The 19,561-nt window shown below is 41.2% G+C and overlaps 1 protein-coding gene across 8 annotated transcripts in view; it reads right to left on the bottom strand.

Moving 5' to 3' along the window:
• The window catches only part of TMCC1 (transmembrane and coiled-coil domain family 1), a 215,995-nt gene that overhangs the window by 152,135 nt on the left and 44,299 nt on the right, over nucleotides 1-19,561 (bottom strand). The window contains exons 1-4 of one of the 8 annotated variants that reach the window (XM_075073374.1): nucleotides 15,906-16,175; nucleotides 12,620-12,892; nucleotides 9,597-9,654; nucleotides 5,765-6,466 (exon numbers count right to left, since the gene is read on the bottom strand). The exons of 1 other annotated variant lie outside the window; for it this stretch is intronic. In XM_075073374.1, coding sequence (XP_074929475.1) covers nucleotides 5,765-6,310 — 546 coding nt within the window. In that variant the 5' untranslated portion in view covers nucleotides 6,311-6,466; nucleotides 9,597-9,654; nucleotides 12,620-12,892; nucleotides 15,906-16,175. Of the gene's footprint in view, nucleotides 1-5,764; nucleotides 6,467-8,515; nucleotides 8,570-9,596; nucleotides 9,655-11,746; nucleotides 11,816-12,619; nucleotides 12,893-15,905; nucleotides 16,176-19,561 lie in introns of those variants that run through there. 6 more of the 8 variants (XM_075073373.1, XM_075073370.1, XM_075073372.1 and 3 more) reach the window with 6 other exon arrangements.

Raw genomic sequence — 19,561 nt, 5'->3', positions numbered from 1 at the left:
GAACTGGGAGAGTGTTCATTAGGACTCTGGAATAGTTAACCTACAATGGGTGTGACAGTGTACCCCATAAGGCTTTATAGGGCGTGCTTATTCCTTTTAGCCTGGGTCCAGCAATCACTCTTACCCCTTGCACACTGTCCTTTGTTCCAGTTTCCTTTCAGTATCCTGTGGGGTGGAGAGACTCCTTCTTTAGCCAGCTGAAGACAACATGGAGGGGTCTCCCAGGGATTTAAATAGACTCTCTCTTATGGGTGGAGACCCCCTCATCCCCCTGTGTAGAATCCAGTCACAAAATGGAGATTTGGAACCACATGGGCAAGTCACCTGCCCATGCATGACTCAGGACTTGCAGGGAGCAGCCATTACCCACATGCTACCTTGAATGTCCTCGGGTAGACTTCTTATGTGGATTGGAGTCTTCCAAGCTCTTTTGTCTGTTAAATGCTTCCTGATTGAGCACATTCCTTTCCCAAGAAGTGACCAAATGTTCTGACTAAGGCTACTTAGAAATCAAGCAATTATACAGCCGATGTTCATAACTCTGAACACACAAATGGTGCCTGCGTACAGCTAGGATGAACATAACCAGTAGATCATATCTGTGTAAAGGTTATGTTACATGGCATATGTAGTATTCCAGTTACATCATACATACCTTTATAAGCACCCCCCTAAAGCCTTATGGGGTACACTGTCACACTTCTGTTCACTGTTTGCCATATTATAATTCAAACTCCATTTTAAAACGCTCACTCCATTTTGTAAAAACTTCCTCCAACCTTCATTTTTGCAAACTCTGCTGTAATCTTATTAGTTTAGGTTAGATGTGTGACTGAGGTATGTATGGATGATGGAATCAACCTCCAGCTCCAGCCTGTCCTGATGAAACAAAATTCAAACTCCACCAGCTGAAAATGAAGACAAGAGCCCTAACAAAGTAAGGGTATGGTTACACTTGAAATTTCAAAGCGGGTCGGAGTGCCAGCACTGCATGTAAACCACATCCTCTACGGGTGTAGTGGCACTGATTACACTGAGGCTTTACAGTGCTGTATCTTGCAGTGCTCAGAAGGATGTTTTTTCACACCCCTGAGCGCAAAAGTTGCAGCGCTGTAAAGTGCCAGTGTAGCCATACCCTTAAGAAGAGTCCACCCTAAAAAGAAAAAGGTACAATAGAAGGAAGATCAAAGCCAGGTCCCAGGCTGAAAGTCACGCCTGCAATTGACAGGTGATCAATCACCAAACCCAGAGGCAAGTGACACAGCAAGACCTATAGACTCTGGATTCAAACTAAAGCCTATAAAAAGGATGGGTGAGATGGGAGACTTTGGAGGGTAACATTCTGCTGTCAACATGGAAGGGCATCGGTGCATGGCCAACAGAGACCCAGCTCGCCCTTGTGCCCGGCTTTCCTGGCCAGTTAGCCACCACAAGCTAAGAACCCAAGCTGCAAAATCAAGCCACAAACTCAAACTATGCCCAGGACTGGTAACTATGCTGCAGCAGCAGCACATCTGATGGATGGAGATATATATGTGTGTGTGTGTGTGTGTGTGTGTGTGTGTGTGTGTGTGTGTGTGTGTGTGTGTGTGTGTGTGTGTGTGTGTGTGTGTGTGTAAGGATTAAGATATTAGTTATTGGTCATAAATCAAATTATCATAATAAATGTGGCACCTTTTCTTGCCCCCTGAAAAGATCCTGTGTAGTTTTGTCTGTACAACACAGATTATAAAATACAAAATAGATAGAGAAAACCAAATATACAAGCTGTACACTTCCAGAGCATGACCCAGACCTTTGCAAAATTTCTCCAGTTATATATCTTCAGACATTGGGATAATGAACATCCGTCTCACTTTGACAGAAAAATGGTGCAATACGCAAATATAAAAAAGCAGATGGCACCAATCCAAGAAAATCCAGAACCAAGCACAAGAGGGGCACCTGGTCACTGAAGCCTCTGAATTGTTTAGACCCAGGAGACACTCTTATGTGGCACAACATAACTCACTATCACAGAACTTTACAATAGACAAAAATGTAACCTTCCTTCTACTGTTATTCACATTCTGTTTTGACAGTGAAAGCATGAATCCCAATATTATTTTCAATTGCATAAAAAGAATGAACTGACTCACGTCTCGCTATAGTTCACTCGTCACCAAGCAGTTATAGTTTTTTTCCCTTACATACTGTAGCAGCGACAACTTTTTACTACCCCAGGGGAACTGGAAAATCTACACTCCTCACAGTTCATACTGCACAGTAACATGGTCATTGTCTGTTCTGTCTCTCTGCTACAGGCAGCCCATGCCTACAAAAACACCCAGCACAACACCTGACTTGATTCTTATATTGATCCCTGACTCTAAACTAGTGCATGGAATGCCTGTATTTCATGATAATGCTAATCTTCTAACAGAGCAATCAGCAGAGACAGAGATTAGCATTCCAGCATAATCATAGTACTTCAAAAAGGGAAGTGAACATGTTAGGCAGATGACAAACTAGCAGCAAACAAAAAAAAAAAATCTCATAAAAATGAGACTTTTCATCCTTACTTTCAGTCAGCAGGCTCAGTTAGCTGACAGTGTTAGTGAAAGTCAAGCAAATCACTATTCCAGACTGGGGAAAAAAGAAGCCTCAGTAAACCAGGTGGTTTTGGAAAGGGGCTCCCAGACTAGGGAGAAAACCATGAAAAAGTTAACATTTAAAACATGCTAAAATACGCAATATCTTACTAGTCAAAAAGTATTTTGGATGATTAGCTTTTCAGGGCAAGGACAGTCTCTTACTATACATCTGTACAGCACCCAGCACAGTGCGGTGCTGATACTGATTAGAAACTTTGAGTGATACCATAATACAAATAGGTAGGGTACAGACCATGGACACTATGCACTGATTCTAGCACCAGTAGCAAAAAACGTTAGCAAGTTACAGCACAGTTAGGGATCAAACAAATCATATACAAAATCAATATCCAGTGACCATGGTATGTATCCTATTATGTATTAGGTACAAACACTGAGCAAGGAAAGTTTCAGCCCAAATGCCCTACCATTTCCAGTGAAAACATTAATCAATCACATTCGTTTCCCAGCAAATATGCTCTAAGGCAGTGGTTCTCAAAGCCGATCCGCTGCTTGTTCAGGGAAAGCCCTTAGCGGGCCGGGCCAGTTTGTTTACCTGCTGCTTCCGCAGGTTCAGCTGATCGCAGCTCCCACCGGCCGCAGCTTGCCGCACCAGGCCAATGGGGCTGTGAGAAGTGACGCAGGCAGAGGGATGTGCTGGCTGCCCTTCCCGCAGCCCCCATTGGCCTGGAGCAGCGAACTGCGGCCAGCGGAAGCTGCGATCGGCCAAACCTGCAGACGCAGCAGGTAAACAAACCAGCCTGCCAGGGGCTTTCCCTGAACAAGGGGTGGATCAGCTTTGAGAACCACCGCTTCAAGGCACAAGCAATGTCTCCTGCAGATAAGTAAGTTTAAAGTCATGGTTATTTAAGTTCAGCCCCAGTGATAGGCTGTCAGTCACCTTAACCTTTAATGAACTACAAACAGTGCTACTACAGTTTTCAGCTTTGGATTATGGGTAATTAGATCCTTAGGAGCTCTTATGTCTACTACCTCCCCCTACAGTCACACAAAATATGAGCCTTCTCTCGACAGAAAGTGAGCCACTATGTAAACTCATTTAAAACCAGAGAAAGGTGCTATCTTTGGTAGAGTTCAAGTATGAAGGCAACTACTCTTGTAGGGATGTACATTTTACATTTATTGCTATTCAATTAATTTCTGTCATGAAATTAAAGTCACAGATACCACCACTCCAGGCATTGAAGCAGTCTGCCTGTCTCAGGTGGGATCTTTATTCTATTGATATATCTGCCTTAGAATGAAATTGTAATTAATGCTAATACTATAATTACTGCCTATATATAAAACAGAACATCATACGCTAATTTTTGGTTAGATACCAGAGAAAGTGAAGACAGCAAGACATATTAGACTGTGGAATAGTCCAAGGAAAGTAGTTGCACTTTTGTCATTTGGAACATTTAAAAGTAAACTAATAGGGCAACAGTTCAAACCCTGTGAAGTCTGGTAGCAACTGACAACCGACACTATAGAACAGTCAGATGTAAGCAGTGACCACCACCCAAAAATTAACACAAGTGGTACCATTTACTACCATTCTTGGAAGTCTCAAGGGAAAACTCATGGACTACCTTCTCACTTCTCAGGTGGCCTTCCAAAACAAGGTTTAGTCTCATCACTGGAGCAAACTTTTCAACCGTTATTGCTGTATCCATTCTGTAATTTAATAACCTCAGTCTCTACTACTAACTTTTTAGAGGTTTTGTATTTACTAAAATGGCTTCAAGCTCTTAAAGAAATCTAATTCTCCATCTGGCTAATTATACTAGTTTATATTAAAACAAATTAGACTTGGAAATCAGTTTTGTGTATTTGAAAAATACTGTCCTAATTAGAGTATTTTTTCATCTTTGAAAAAGCATGATGAAACAAGTAGTAATGAAGTGGTTGGTATTCCTTATATCTTGAACAATAAACTCTAATTCCAAGATCTTGTCCCTAACACACGGATTTATTAGGGTTCTCATCCTTCAAAAGCTATACTTGATAAAAATTATAAAATTTTATCAACATTGTACAAACATGAAATCCTATAATGCACCAGTTCTGCATCTGATTTGTTCTGAGCTATATTCTTATAAGAGTTACTTTAATAAAGAACATGAAAACCAGAATATATTTAACAGCACAACATGTTCTTTCATTATCACATTTATTCTCTTGTGAATAAAAGTATACCGTTACAACACTGGACATATGAACGCTTTTTATTAATAGCGCCACATATATTCTGGGCAATAGCCTCGGTTAAATCCGAAGGCTAATTTTTCAAATGGAGGAAGTTTAACAGGCAGAAATGAATCTTTGCTTTGCTCAGTCAGCACTTTTAAATGTACCAAGTAAATCGATGCAGAATAGAAGAAAGTGCAAGACAGACTTTTCTTAACCTTACCCCCATAAATCCACTAACTGAAATAGCTTTGCAAGCACATGTTGGAACAGATACCACTAGACAGAGACTACATTACATGCAAACATTTTTCCACATAGATTAGGTAAACTAAGACACTATTAATAAAATGCAGCTTCCTGGCTGCTCTAAACAGGATTAATCAATCAGTATACATGGCAGCATGAAAACATCTTAAATACAGTCCCCCGCGGGGTTCACTAAAAACCCCAAGTTTTGGGATAGGCTCTCAGCATCCACAGTCTACCGGAATGGAGCCATAGTTCCATTCATGCAAATTAAACTGTCAATTTTTCTTTAATTGAAAGAAGTCTAAAGAGTTACCAAACTTACTAAATAAAGATTTGCTGTAGCAGTCCAGAATGACAGATGCCAGCAAGAGGTAGAACCAGAACAGCTGTTGGGGTCGCCATCATTTCTTCTTTGATTACGGAACACAACATGACCAATATAATGCACTAAGTGTAGCTCTCCAGTTCTGGAGATCAAATGCACACAAAATAAGCCACACACCATTTGAGAAAAGACCTAATATAGGAATCTTTTCAAGCTCCTTGCTCCACTGGTGAAGATGCTATTTTACACAGTAGCTCTAATCTATCGCAAGAGAAATACTTGCTTTAGAACAGAATTCAAACAGTTTAACAAAGCCTACAAGTAGACTGATAATAAATAAAGATCAGTCTGGGTAACTTACCCGCTCTGCTGCTGCGGTCTCCTCACCAGCTACACAAACAGAAGTCATCTCCAGCACAGACAGGCCAGTGGGGGCATCAGTGGTGGAGGAAGACCTGGGCCGGCCTGAATGAATATCTTGGGAAGATTTCCTGTTGATCTGTGGGCTTCCCTTTGGGGCATCCGACTTGCTCCGCCTGCTATGCAGGCTTGTCCCTCTCTTCATCTTAGGTGGCACTCTGATCTGCTGAAGCACTCGATTCAGAGCTGTGGGGTGGGTGGAGACACCATCAATTTCAGTACAGGCGCTTTGGCTTTCCAAATCCATTTCGGGCTCCATATCAGCCTGAGTTTGTTGCACATCATGTGGAGACACCGAGGACCTCCTGCGCTGGTGCTGAAAAAGTTGCTTCAAGCCTTGGCCAATCACATTAATGTTCTCCAAAGCATTATGAGTAATTTTGGACAACTTTTGCTCAGATTCGTGTTGTTTTCTGGTATCTTGATCTTGTGATTTGCCTCCAGGATCAGGGTCATCATAGATCTGTTCACTGCCAGAAGGCTCCATTAGATGACACCCAACACGTATATTTGACAACTCATAAATACAGATGTCCCCTGTCTTTATGTATTTTTTAAATGCCAAGATTGTCAGCCAATTAGGTATGCAAATGCTTCAAGAGCAACTACACATGCAGTTGTGCCACGGAGGTCTCATGCTTATCTAATGTTAAACAAAAGAGTCAATATTACACATCCATGCAGAAACTAGCAGGTTAAAAAAATCAATACAGAAAACATGCTGTTAAAGTGTCTCTCTCTCATTCAAGCATCCTTCAGCCATTATATTAGAAATATTTATGCTGTATGCAGAACACAGAGGCTATGAAAGGACTGCTCATTCTTTATCAATGAGAAAATGTCCAAGACAGGAGGTGGAGCTGGAGAAGTGAGAAAAAAGTTAAAAATGCTGCTCATGAAAAACGGAGCACATGCAATAGAGTGCAGAACAGTACCTGATAGAACTTGAGCCACTGGGTTTCATAGTTACATCAGTTATGCCATAATAGGTTAATCCCCACTACAAGATTAATTGTTTTCCTTATCAATGATCTGATCTTCAAATGTAGTAGCTGTTCTAACACCTATCATATTTTAGATATACTGGAAAACAGAGTAATGAGTCTACAGCTCATTACCAACCACAGCTGTTTATTTCCAAATACTGTGGAATGGCTCACTACTACTAGTATCCATCAAGGCTACTGGTAACTGGATGCTAAAGCTTGCCTTCAAGTGGGGACAGGGAAGCTACTTAGGTGTAACTGGTGCAATTTTCTCTGTAAAAGAGTATCTGGACAAACAAAATATGCCTTTCTAAAAGCAGATTATTAAGTGACTAGGCAGGCAGAGGAAGCAGCACAGACATTTCTAGCTCAGACATTTGAGAAGAGAAAGTGTTCAGGTTCTCCCAGCAAGTCTCAAGTCTGCCTCCCCCCTTGCTTCAGATGGGAGTTGTCCACACAACACTTACTGCAGTTGAGTGCCAAGATGGTAGCACACTGCAGCGGGAGTGCAGCAAGGGAATGAGGAAGGGAGCACAAAGGATCTTTTAATATTAAAGCAGAATATTTAATGGCAGCTGGAGTAAGCATGGGAGGTTTACATTATTGCCATGGTTAATGAGATCACATGCATAGAAATGGGAGGTTGTTTTCTTGCAGGACAAGATTTTGATTGTGCTTGTATAAACATATACACCAAATCACAGAAGTCTGCTCTCAATCTTGGCAGGAGACAGCATGAAAAAAATGATCTTATTAAAAATGCAACATATGTTTAGGATTTATTAGAACATTCATTTTAATCTTAACATAGCGGTATTGAGAAGGGATTATGATCCAAGATCTCCCTCAGTTCTGTGCACTTTAAATATAACACAATGGTTAAATTGACATTCCAAGGTACAATTATAGCAGGCAGCACAGCAAGACCAACCAAATGACCTGCATCAAGCTCCTCCTCTTGGATGCCTTAGCAGATAGAGGCCAAATGAATTACAATATTTAATAGGAAACAAACACTTTCTTGTGTTGTCCTTTTCCTCGGAAGATTTCAAAGCACATTGGAAGCATAAGCCTCAAAAACTTTGGCGGTAAGTTTATAACCCCATTTTACACAGAATGGTAGACTGAGGCACAGAAAGGTTAATGACTTGACCAAATTCATACAGTAATTCAGTGGCAGAGCTAGTAATTAAATCTAGGAGCCCCAACTCCCAATGGCTTAGCTTTAACTGCTTAACAGAGCCCTTCTCAAGTGACCTGTGTCTTTATGACTAACGCTACGATTATGTCACGGAGGTTGCGGAAGTCACAGAATCCATGACTTCCAGTGACCTCCATGACATTGGGGGCCCCTGCAGCTGACCAGCCACCCTAGAGTGTGAAAAACCGCTATCTGACTGAATTTGCTACATAGGGTGCACTGAGCATGCTCACACGAACTCAGCATGCTTAGTAACCTCTGCTGAAGCCAGCAGCGGGTGACCCCTGCAGCAGTCCAGCCTCCGCGGGGGAACCCTCCTGCAGCTGGCCCAGTCCAAATCTAGGCCTCCATTCAGGTTGAATTTTGGAAGAAAAGACAAAATTAGGAAACATTTTCCATTCCATTCAACAGGCAAAATGGTTCAGTGAACAAATCTCGTGGTTAACAAGAGAGCCCCCAAAACTGTTTGGCATACTAAAAGTATAACTTGACATATGACCCATACCTCCATATTTACCTTTAAGAATTCCCAAAACTCATTCAGGCAGTCCTTGTTGAACTGCAATTAAGAACAAAAATGGCCAACTTATTTGCTAAATAATATATTATCGTCTCCTGCCATAGCACATTTAATAGCTTATGCTGGCAGCTTTGTTGATCAGTTAAAACACCCGTAACTAGAGGTGCACTAATTATTTGGTGAAAATCACTTATCTGACTAATGTAGCCCTTTTTCTTTTTACAAACTAACCACAAATAGATGATTTTAACCTTTTTATATCTGAAAAAAAGTTTGATGAATAAAGACTGTGTGCAAACAAGCTGTTTGCAAACTGGTCACTAAGTATTCTCTTGTGCATTTATGACCGGATTACTAAAATGCCTTGACTTGTTCCTGGTTACTTAGTGGCAAACATAAGGAAGTCTCTTTCTGTTTGTAAGTTATCTGCCTAACTTTCTATTTTTGTTTATTGAACATACTGTTGGGCAAAGAGTCCTTTTAAAAATGGTTAAGACATGCACTTCAAGCGTGACTAGTGTTCTTACAACCATTTCCTTGTGACTAGCCTTCACGTTCCAGGAACAAATAAAAACTTGCTCTCCCAAACACTCACAAATGAATGAGACTTTAAATACCAGCACGGTTAATCACTGCATTTTATTTGACTGAATATTCACAAGAGTTTGCTGCGATCACCCATTTCTATCCATAACACCTAAGACAAAGATCTACAATATAGATATTATCTAAAGTATGGCAAATTTTTCACCTAACAACCTTCACATTGTTCCTTTGGGAGGAAATTAAGTACAAACCCTTTCAGTATCTCTCTCAAAAGTCTGCAAATCTGGTTAATTTGAGAAGAAAGGTGGCAACACATCAGATTAATTTTGTAATAAATCCATATACGTTGTCAAAGACTTGAATGAGCACTTTACAACACCTTCCTTATTACATCTCAAAACATGTTCAAATATTCATTCAACTGGACAGTTATTTCATAATAGCTTTGGGAAGTAAAGCTGCTCAAATTGAGCAGTTGGCAAAAACAGCTCAGAAGTGTAAAAAAACATTTAGCACTTGCCTCCATTACTTGTCCTTACAGATGGCTGACTGCTAGGAGCCCCTCCATTGAACAGAAGCTGCAAAAGAAATTGGACATGAGGTCTAGCTCTCAGACAGAAGAGAGAAATGTATACATGTGTGAAAGTGATATAAATGAGCATGTTCTAAAACTAAATTTAAAGGATAGATAAAGTGCACCAGGAATAGGCTGAGCTTTCTAAAACTGTTTCAAAGTAGCCCGAGAGAGAGTTTAAACTTCAGTTATAATTAAGTCTTACAAGATTAATTGTGAAGTTCATGTGAAGGACTGCTATTTCTCAGAGTTTATGGTCTTTGATATGTGTACACAGCATAGCTGGATTTCAGGCTAGAGTCTACAAGAACAGACTGGTCTACAGCCATTTTTCTTTGCCTTCTATTTATTTTTAAAACATCCTGGATACAGGTTAACCAGCTTTGCTCTGTGTTTATTTTGGGCTCACCTGCCATTAAATAAGAACTGTAGGCACGTGTGAAATAAGACCACTTTTGAGCTCATTTATCAGTGAAGCTTGTGCACCTGTCACCTTGGCTGAACTGATATTTTGTTAAGTCCAATGGCAACGCTTTGCCATGAATCAGTACAGAAATCTTCAAGTCCACTACAGCAACTATGTTCTCCTCCCCGCACCCCCTATGCCTTTTCCGGTGATGGACGCATACAGACAAGAGACTAAAGCTCTCCCAGGGCTGTAAAAAAAACTACCCCATGAGGAGAGTAGCTATCAGCATGGTTCCCAGCGCTGGTGCACTATCTACACTGCCACTTTACAACGCGGAAACTTGCAGCGCTCAGGGGAGGGGAGGTTCACACCTGAGAGAGAAAGTCACAGCTGTATAGTGGTAGTGTAGACAAGGTCTAAACTATGAAGCTTGAGCCCTCTTTACAAAGACTTGTTAATTGAGCCTTGAATGGCAGCCCTAAAATGGAATGGGTGCAAGAGATTTTAAAGATTTTGGGTCTGGCTTTAGCAGAACTTGCTACATCTCAAGCAGCCAATCCTGCCTTGTTTTCCTTTCAGAAAGAAAGGATCACATATTTTAAAACATCTGAATAATTCAACGAGTACACTGATAATCTGTTTACCATTTTCAGGTGAAAGAGAATGACAAGCCCAATGTGCGGATGTATGTTTGCTACCAAACCAGCACTGCAAAGAACACTGTGTGGCTCAGAGAGCTGGCACTGCTTTTCTGAGCAGATTTTCAAGAGAGCTCAGATTCTATCTAGACCCCTACACGACACAACAAGGTTTTCAAAAGTGATCAGCATATAGCAACTCCCTGGAGAACAAGGGTGCAAGCATCCCTATGAGGTGGAGAATGGATAATTCAGTCTCTATGGCCCATTCAATCCTTGGCCTCTTTTCCAAGGCTACCAAAAAGGTTTATCATTGTGGAATTTTTTTGTGTATAGTTACTTGTCCATTCGGAACCTGACCAAAGAATAAAAATAAAAAAATATAACCTAACCAACCATCACTCGACAATTCATGTAGGTCACCAAAGAGCTTTAGGATTATTAAAAATATGTAGCAGTTACCTATCTGGGCTACATTTTAACTAGTGACCTAGAGATGAACAAGAGTGACAGGATGAAGTTCACTTCTGAAAATCTGGTCACTTTATTTTGGGATTTAAGTCGAACCTGAGGCCTTTTGAAAATCTGTCCTTTCATTTCTAGGTCACTAGTTCAAATCGTGATCAGTAACTACCAAAGCCTGTTACTAATCCTAAAGCTCTTTAGAGATCTATGTTAACTGAAAGTAGTGCCCTCAGTCAGACTGCTAATGGGAAGGAAATTCAGATGAACAATCCCAATAAAACCAGCCTCTTTTTGGCAGTCTTGGCGAAGAGGTGAAGGATTAAATTACCTTCTCACCTGTAGCCCTTCCAGGACAGGTTTGCCATGGCAGTGTGGAGAAACTTGCACCACTGCTGCCTATGCTATACCTACTCTGCAGCTAAGGACTTCAATACTCAGTGCCCTCAACTACGCACTTTTCCATAAGCGTTATAATTAGAGGGGAAAATATGCAAGCTCTAGGAATACATTAGCACTAAGTGGAAGGCTGCAAAGACACACAGCACGTGTAGTAAAACTGGGGGTACTCCACTGATTTATCGCACCTCAGATTCACATTGCTAATGAGGCAATTAAGAAAAGAATTGCCAGGATCACTGAAGTAGGATGACAACCTGAAAAAAAAAAGTTATGAGAATAAATATGAACAATTCAAAAATAAAATGGTCCAGGGAAAACATCTTGACTTAAAAGGAATTACACTGGCATAAAACCAGTATTCCAGAGGGAGAATTAGGCCCCCAGTGTGAAGTGGTTCTAATATACATTCTTGCCATTGGATTTTTCAGTTACTAATTGTCTTACACGTAATGTTTTGCCTGCAGTACAGTACATTTCTTCAGAGAAAGATTCACTGATTTTTTTAGATTAAAAAAGTCAGTATGTTCACCTAACACTGCTACCCGGCCTTCCCTGAATCTTAGCCTGAAAACTTGAACTGCAAATTACATTTAAAAAAAAGGTTGTCTTATTTTTTTCAGTCATGAAACTAATTTAATTTTGTAAATACGATGTGCCTGAAAGTATAGTAATGTCTATGCTTCCCACATAGTTCTGACCAATCAACATTAATTATGACCTGCTATTCCAATATATGGTCTTTCTTAAATATTTTTCATGTACTACTTTTAACATCAAATTATTTGTTTGCACTGAAGTTCAACTTCCATTATGTTTTTTGTTTTGGTTTTTTTTTTTTTTTTTTAAGTCAAACCATAATTTATAAGAACTCTAAAGATCTTGGCAATTAAAACTTTGGACAGCTATGCTAAGGCATTATAGAACTCAGTGGGTAGACAGAATCTTAGGATTCAACTCAGTGAAAGTGCACAGCCTTCACATTGTAGAATCCACTTTTCACAGCTCCTAAAGACTAATTTGGAGATTTATATCATGACAGTTGCTTGCCTTATCCTTACCAGAGTCAAGAAGGGGAAAAGTGATATTTCCTAGTTACCATTAAAAACCATAATTTTCTCGTGCATGTATTTTCCATGATCAAAAACCTTCACAGGAACTGGTTTAATAAAAAGCTTCAGCTTGTAGATGGTTTCTTTCATGAGTAGTCATCAAAACCTCAGCCTACTTTTTTTTCTTTTGGGGGTGGGGGGTTTGTACAAATGGAGATGCTCTGTCCCAGTTCAATCTGAGCAGCATACAGACAGATGCATATCAGAGGCAATTTTTTCTTTCTGTAACAGATCAAATATTACTGGTGGTTATTGTTCCAAAACACAACATGTTGCTGCAGGGAGGAAGAGTTACATTCCACTCTTTACTCACTTTGCTTTTAAAAGAGTGTTCAATGACATCACTACATCAAAAGTCAGATTTCTGAGATCTAAATTAGCAAAATATTTTGCAGAGATCAAATTTCTTGGTCTAACAAATTTTGATTTAGTTGTGTTAGATTGCTGCATTGCTAGGTTTTACTACAATATATTTCTCCTCTCACAAATATAAACACTTGTAAGCAAAAGCTGAAAGTGGTTCCAAATAACTCAACAGTTTAAGAGCAAGACCACTACAGAACTATAGGATAAAGAGAAGAGAGGGAGAAGAGATAATTTCCTTTATTTTCAACATGAAAAAATAAAAATCTGCCTGATTTTTGCAGAATATTTTGAAGTAGTGTTACATATGTTACAACTGCTAGATATTATTAGGGCCCTCAATAGTGTAATAGTCAAGCTCAATTAGCCAAGACACTATTATTATTTCTGCTTCTAACATGCTATAAAATAGTCACTCTAAATCAGCAGATACCACTGCAAACTGCTGGACATGAGCAGCAATTTTATGAAATCACTTCACCATTCTCCTGGCTGGAGACAGTGCACTGTATTTCAGTTGCTTCCAGGGAGAGAAAATACTAGGAAATGAAAAGGAGGATAAGAAAAAGTCCAATCTATTTCCAAAAAGCTAGCCCAAAAGGGATTCTGTACCAAAGCATAAAACTTAACAAATGAGGCTGGGAAGGCAGTATGAAGGCATAGGCACATATGGTAAAGTACAGTATTATAGGAACACTGGTAAACAACTTCAGTTGATAAGAGGTATTAAGACAAAAAGGTTCATTGTTCAGCAGAATCAAGCAGCAAACGAATATAGGAGGCATAACCTTGGGTGTGTACAAAACTGGTAATCCTTTCAGAAAGAGAATCTGGGAGAAACCAGAACAGGTGTAATGTTCTAAGGGGCTGTGGTTTGGAGAACACTCAGAGGAAGCTGGCAATGGGCATAACTGTGGGTAAGCTGACTTGTGTGAACAAATAAATGTGAAATGACTTACATACCTGGCAAAACAGGTGTATTTGGTCACAGTGCTACAACAGAACAACTTGAAGGCAGCCAGATTGAAGAGTTATATTAAATGGGGAAAACGTAAGGGGGAGGATTCGAGCAGGGTGGGAGAAGGATTATAAAAATATTACTACATATGTAAGAAGGTGGGACAGTTAATGGAAGACAGGTAACAGAGGGGGGAAAAAAAAAAATCAGTAAAAAACAGAGGACAGTCTCTATGACATGTGCCACCCCTCATGTTGATTCATGAAAGATAAGACTTGCTGGAAGTCTAGTGTTTAAATTACCAAAGTGAGACACAAAGGGGAAGCCCGGGTCCAAAAGCAATCTGGGCTGCACATAAACTTTTGTCACTATACCTGAGATTAGGTTACTGAGTATGAGAGAAACAAAGGGAGTGCTGCCAAAATGGATTAAGGATTAAATGAAAGGAACAGAGGCAGAAAGCTTTAGCAAACTCAAACCACTGCAGGTGTGAGAGGTAACAAATTGACTGCAGCATGAGCAATGTGCACCCCACCTCCTTTTAGGTACCATGTAAGTAGGTAAAAATCTCATGAGTGGCTACATTTGATGAAACAGAAAGAGGGGGAGTCCAGTATGCACCAAGGAATCAAGAGAACTAATCCACAGTGGCTTGGGGAGAGAGCTCATACCATTTAACGCTCAGGTGCCATCCCTTAAGTAGGGGTCCCAGAGCAGTCCCTCCCATCCTGCTCCTATCTCCAAGCTTTCTCCCCCTGCACCCAGCCCCACACACTTCCTTGACCCCATCCCTTGCCTCTGCACCCAGACCTACACTTCCCCCCCCCACACTCATAACCAGACACTCTCTTCCTGTTGCCCACAACCAGCTCCACATTTTTCCCTACACTGAAGCTCTGAGCTCTCCCCTCTGCACCCAGTGCAATGATCTCTGCACCCCAAGCCCAGCCCAACCTCTTATCCAGAGAGGCAGTCCGTGAGCCTGAAGAGCACCATCTCTACTGGAGGTCAGGTAGTTCTGGAAGTACCAAACCCCACCCTCTTCCTGCTTCCCCAGAAGAACCAAAAGCCCAGATCCAATTCTGCGACCCTCCTCGGGACCTGAGGTTCCTAGTCCCCCCTTGCTCCAGTTCTTCCCTGGGAGATGGCGTTGCCTGGTGCCCATGGTGCCAAAAGTACTGCAAAGGTGGTGGCCAAGCAGGTGCATGGGGTTGCAATACTACTCAAAATTTGGTCCAGCTGCTCTTCCATTTTGAGAGGGGGGGCAGCCGGTCCAAATATGACTAAGGGGCATTGCAACTTAGCACACAAAGTCTCAGCACCACTCAAATTTGACCTGACTGCTCCTCTGTCAGGATGGAAGAGCAACTGGCTAAATTTCCAGCTCCAGTCAGGGGCTGGGAGGGCTGGGTCCCTCCCTCCCTCAATGTATACCTGATTCAATGCAACAAGATGCAAGATAGTGAAAGCAGAAACCACAGCTTAAATGGGAACAGAGAAAGGAAAGCAGAGCAAAGGGATCTAAATCCAAATAATAATTTTCAGACCACCTGCACATTGTAAATGTAAAAAATATTGGAATATATGAAGAAATTAGCATTTAGTATGCCAGACTATTTTCCCATAATCTTCACCATAAACTGTTAAATTCTCCTAACTTATTCTTGAAATTATTCAAAATAATAAGAAGAAAATCAGGTATGTGCTGCATATGAATTCACAGAGACCCTTTTCTCTTACCACAAAAGAACTGTGTTACCGGCTATGTCTATACTGTACTACTCTGGTACGTTGACCTAAGTTACACAACTCAGCTATGTGAATAAGGTAGCTGGAGTTGACGTAGCTTAGGTCAACTTACTGCGGTGTCTACACTGCACTGGGTTGACAGGAGACACTCTCCCTTTGACTTACTTTACTCTTCTCATTCCAGGCGGAGTACCGAGGTCAAATGGAGAGTGCTCTGCAGTCAATTTAGTGGGTCTTCACTAGACCAGCTAAATCAATCCCTGGTGCATCCACTGCCAGAGTGTCGATCCAGCAGTAGTGTAGATAGCCGCAGATTTGGCAGGAACACTGCCTAGTGACTAGAGTAAGGGACGGAAGACTGACTGAACCAATGATGCCAGAGTCTTCCAAAGACACCTGGGGTAAGTCAACCTCGGTACCTCAGGGTTTCCCATCTGTAAAATGAGAAAAGTCAACTGTCTCCAAATAAAGGAAGGAGTGTTAAGGTTAAAGTTAGAGAGATACTTGAATAAAATATTCTGTAACCAAGCAAATACTTAGCATTTCCATTTAACCCAATATAAATATACACAAAATCTCATTCACTATGTTAGTCATATTTATGATGAGATGGTACTGAATTTTATAACTAAACAAGTATAAAAAACAAGAGAAGCACAAAATATACTTTGCTAATTCAATATGTATTTTAAGTTACATTAGAAGAATATTTATAGTATACAAGTAGTCTAGTTTATTGTGTGAAAGTATTGATTTCACAGGAATAGAAAATCTTACTACAGAACCGTGCTATTGATCTAGCTGGGAGAGATTGCCATTTGTGTATATCAATTAGCAAAGTGCATAATAACCAGGTTTTACTGGAACCAGAAATAAAGTTACATTGTTTCAATGACGTATTTAGCCCTGTAAAAACATAATGCAGACAATCCATGTTCTGGAACGCTCACAATCCTATGTTGTATTTATGCGACTAGATTTCAAAATCTTCTGAGACCTGTCCCTAATCTTCTTTGGACAAATCTGCTGAATGCTTACAGTTTTGGTAGGGCAATTCTTTAAGTCATTTGGAAAGGTATTAACTATCTTCATGCCTTCAGCGAGGGAGGAGAAGTAGCCACCTCTCCTTAAGCCTCCACCACCCCCATTAACAGATGGTATTTAGAAAGGCGCACCTGAAGAACATTTTATGCTTTGATACACAGGAAATGCATTCATCAGCTCTATTCTTGTAACAATTAATTCTTCACATGCTTCTACTTTATATGGGGCAACATGTTCACAGACTCATCAAAAAGTGCCTCAGTCTAGCTAATTTTCACTACCATCCTTACCCGATGCAAACACCTGCATAAGTATTTTCTGGCTATAACTTTAGTTTAATAATAGTGCTGACCAACACATGCCGCCCCAACAGCCATAAGGCCTAATAAACTCAAAGCTCGAGGCAAATAGATGAGAAGAGAAAGTTGCATATAACAAACTATGCAAGTAGAAGAGTACTAGCTACTATGCAATCTCTTTGGCCATAATAGTTCAGGAGTGAAAGACACCTTACTGCTTGTACTATTTCAGAAATGTTTCAGAAACTATTTCATGCTGACATTCTAGAATAAAAGGATCTTTGTCCATACATAGCATCAAAGCCTCAAAATCACGGTTTCCCACACAAGTATCTTTCATCATCCTGCTGGTATAGAGGACAGCAATTCTATCATTAGGTTAGATGTGCACAGTACATCTTAAACACAAATATCATCATTGTAGACAGCTCTCCGATAACATCTGTTCAATGTGCAGCGGCTGTTAAAAAAGCTTACAGCATGTTAGGAACTCCTAGGAAAGGGATAGATAATAAGACAGAAAACATGATAATGGCACTGTACACATCCATGTTATGTCCACACCTTGAATACTGCATGCAATTCCAGTTGCCTCATTTGAAAATTATGTATGTTAGAATTGGAAAAAATACAGAGAAGAGCAAGAAAGGCTGCTGTGGAGCCTGCAGGTTCGGGGCATGAACAGGCTGGAAATCGCTTTCCCTTTGCCACTCCAGAGCTTAGCTAAGGGGCGCAGAGTCTCCCCCATGCCAATACTGTGTGGGGCTTTCGCACATGCAGGGCTTGGCTCCTCCTGGCCAGCGCCCTGGACCAGAGGGTCTTGGGCTTTCCTGGGGTAGCAGCCCAGTCAGAGGCAGTGAGGGAAGGAAGGAGACTGCTGGCCAGGCTGTTGGTGAGCTGAGAGCTCTGACCAGGGCTGGTTCTCCGCACAGCACTGGGAGTGGGACGGACTCTGTTCGGGGAAATACAGAGGAGTAGCGGGGCTGAGGGGGCACAGGGGCAAAGAAGGGAGAAGGGGAGAATGTAAAGGGCCAATGCCAATGCGTGGCAACAGAGGCAACATGTAACCATCCACCACCAGAAACGGGGCAGGACCCTGCTGGCTGAGAGCTGACATGCACCAGGGGCTGCTCTAGTAGATCAGCAGGGAGAGTGGCTGGCCCCATATGCTGCATCTGCGCCCCATCACCAGCTTTGCACACCCCACCCCCCCAATTGTTGGCCACTTGACCTTCCCACTCACCACTGGTGGGTGGGCGGCTGGCGAGCAGGGATCCGTCCAGCAGCAGGACCTGCCAGTAGTCAGAGTGAGGAGAGACAGAAAATATGGGACAATTTGCCTGTTTTTAAGAAAAAGTCAGGACATCTGCAGGAGGGCTTAAATATGGGACTGTCCCTTTAAAAACAGGACATCTGGGCACCATAAATAGGTCTATAAATCTAAGTGGTGTGGAGAAAGTGTTATTTATCCCATCAAGTAACACAAGAACCAGGTATCAACAAATGAAATAGACAGCAGATTTAAAACAAACATAAGGAAATATGTCTTCATGCAACACAGTCAATCTGCGAAAGCTGTTGCCAGGGGATGCTGAGAAGGTCAAACGTATAACTGGGTTCAAAAGAGAATTAGATAACTTCGTGGAAGATAGGGTCACAGTGGCCATGCTCTGGGTGTCCTTAAATCTGACTGCCAGAAGCTAGGACTGGACGAGAGGGGATGGATCCTTTGATAATTGCCCTGTTTTGTTCATTCGCTCTGAAGCATCTGGCACCGGTCATTGTCCGAATGCAGCATACTGGGCTAGATGGACCATTGGTCTGATCAAGTATAGCCATAAATACCAGTGATCAAACTTGTTTTTCTGATCATTGATCCACTGTCACTGCACTGAAGATCTGATCGGTCCTTAAAGTGTGTGCACCAAGGGTATGATTACATTTCAAGTTTGAGTTGTGATTCCCAGTTCAAGACACTGTACTTGCACTAAGCTCGCATTGGACTAGTGCACAAAAAATAGAATGTAGCCATAGCAGTGCAAGCTGCAGGATGGGTTAGTTGCCCTGAGTATATGCCCATCCAAGATGTGAGGCACATATTTGGAGTGATTAGCCTATCCTGACACTTGAGCTGCAGCAGCTACACTCAATCACAGCTAGCATGAGTATATGTCTCATCCCAGCTCAAAGGATAGATAAACTCTTATGTGCAGTGTTTTGTACCCTGTTTCAGTAGATAAAACAAGATATTCAGGCCTTTAAAACGTGTCTGTCTATCCTACCTGATTTTAGAGGTCACTATCTAGAGCATAGCTAAAAAGAGAAACCAAGATTTTAGCCATTCTAACAGCTATGCAATGATACCAACTATAAATCACTAGCAATTAAAATACTGGTGATGAAAATGAAGTCAAAATCAAAGTGGGGCGGAGAGGGGGGAAGCAAGATTAAAGTCAAAAAGATTATTTCAAGGTATAT

Source organism: Chelonoidis abingdonii, chromosome 17, assembly GCF_003597395.2.
Source record: "Chelonoidis abingdonii isolate Lonesome George chromosome 17, CheloAbing_2.0, whole genome shotgun sequence".
Classification (NCBI taxonomy): Eukaryota; Metazoa; Chordata; order Testudines; family Testudinidae; genus Chelonoidis; species Chelonoidis abingdonii.
Note: the sequence above shows the minus strand (reverse complement) of the source record. Positions and strands in the feature narration are given on the sequence as shown.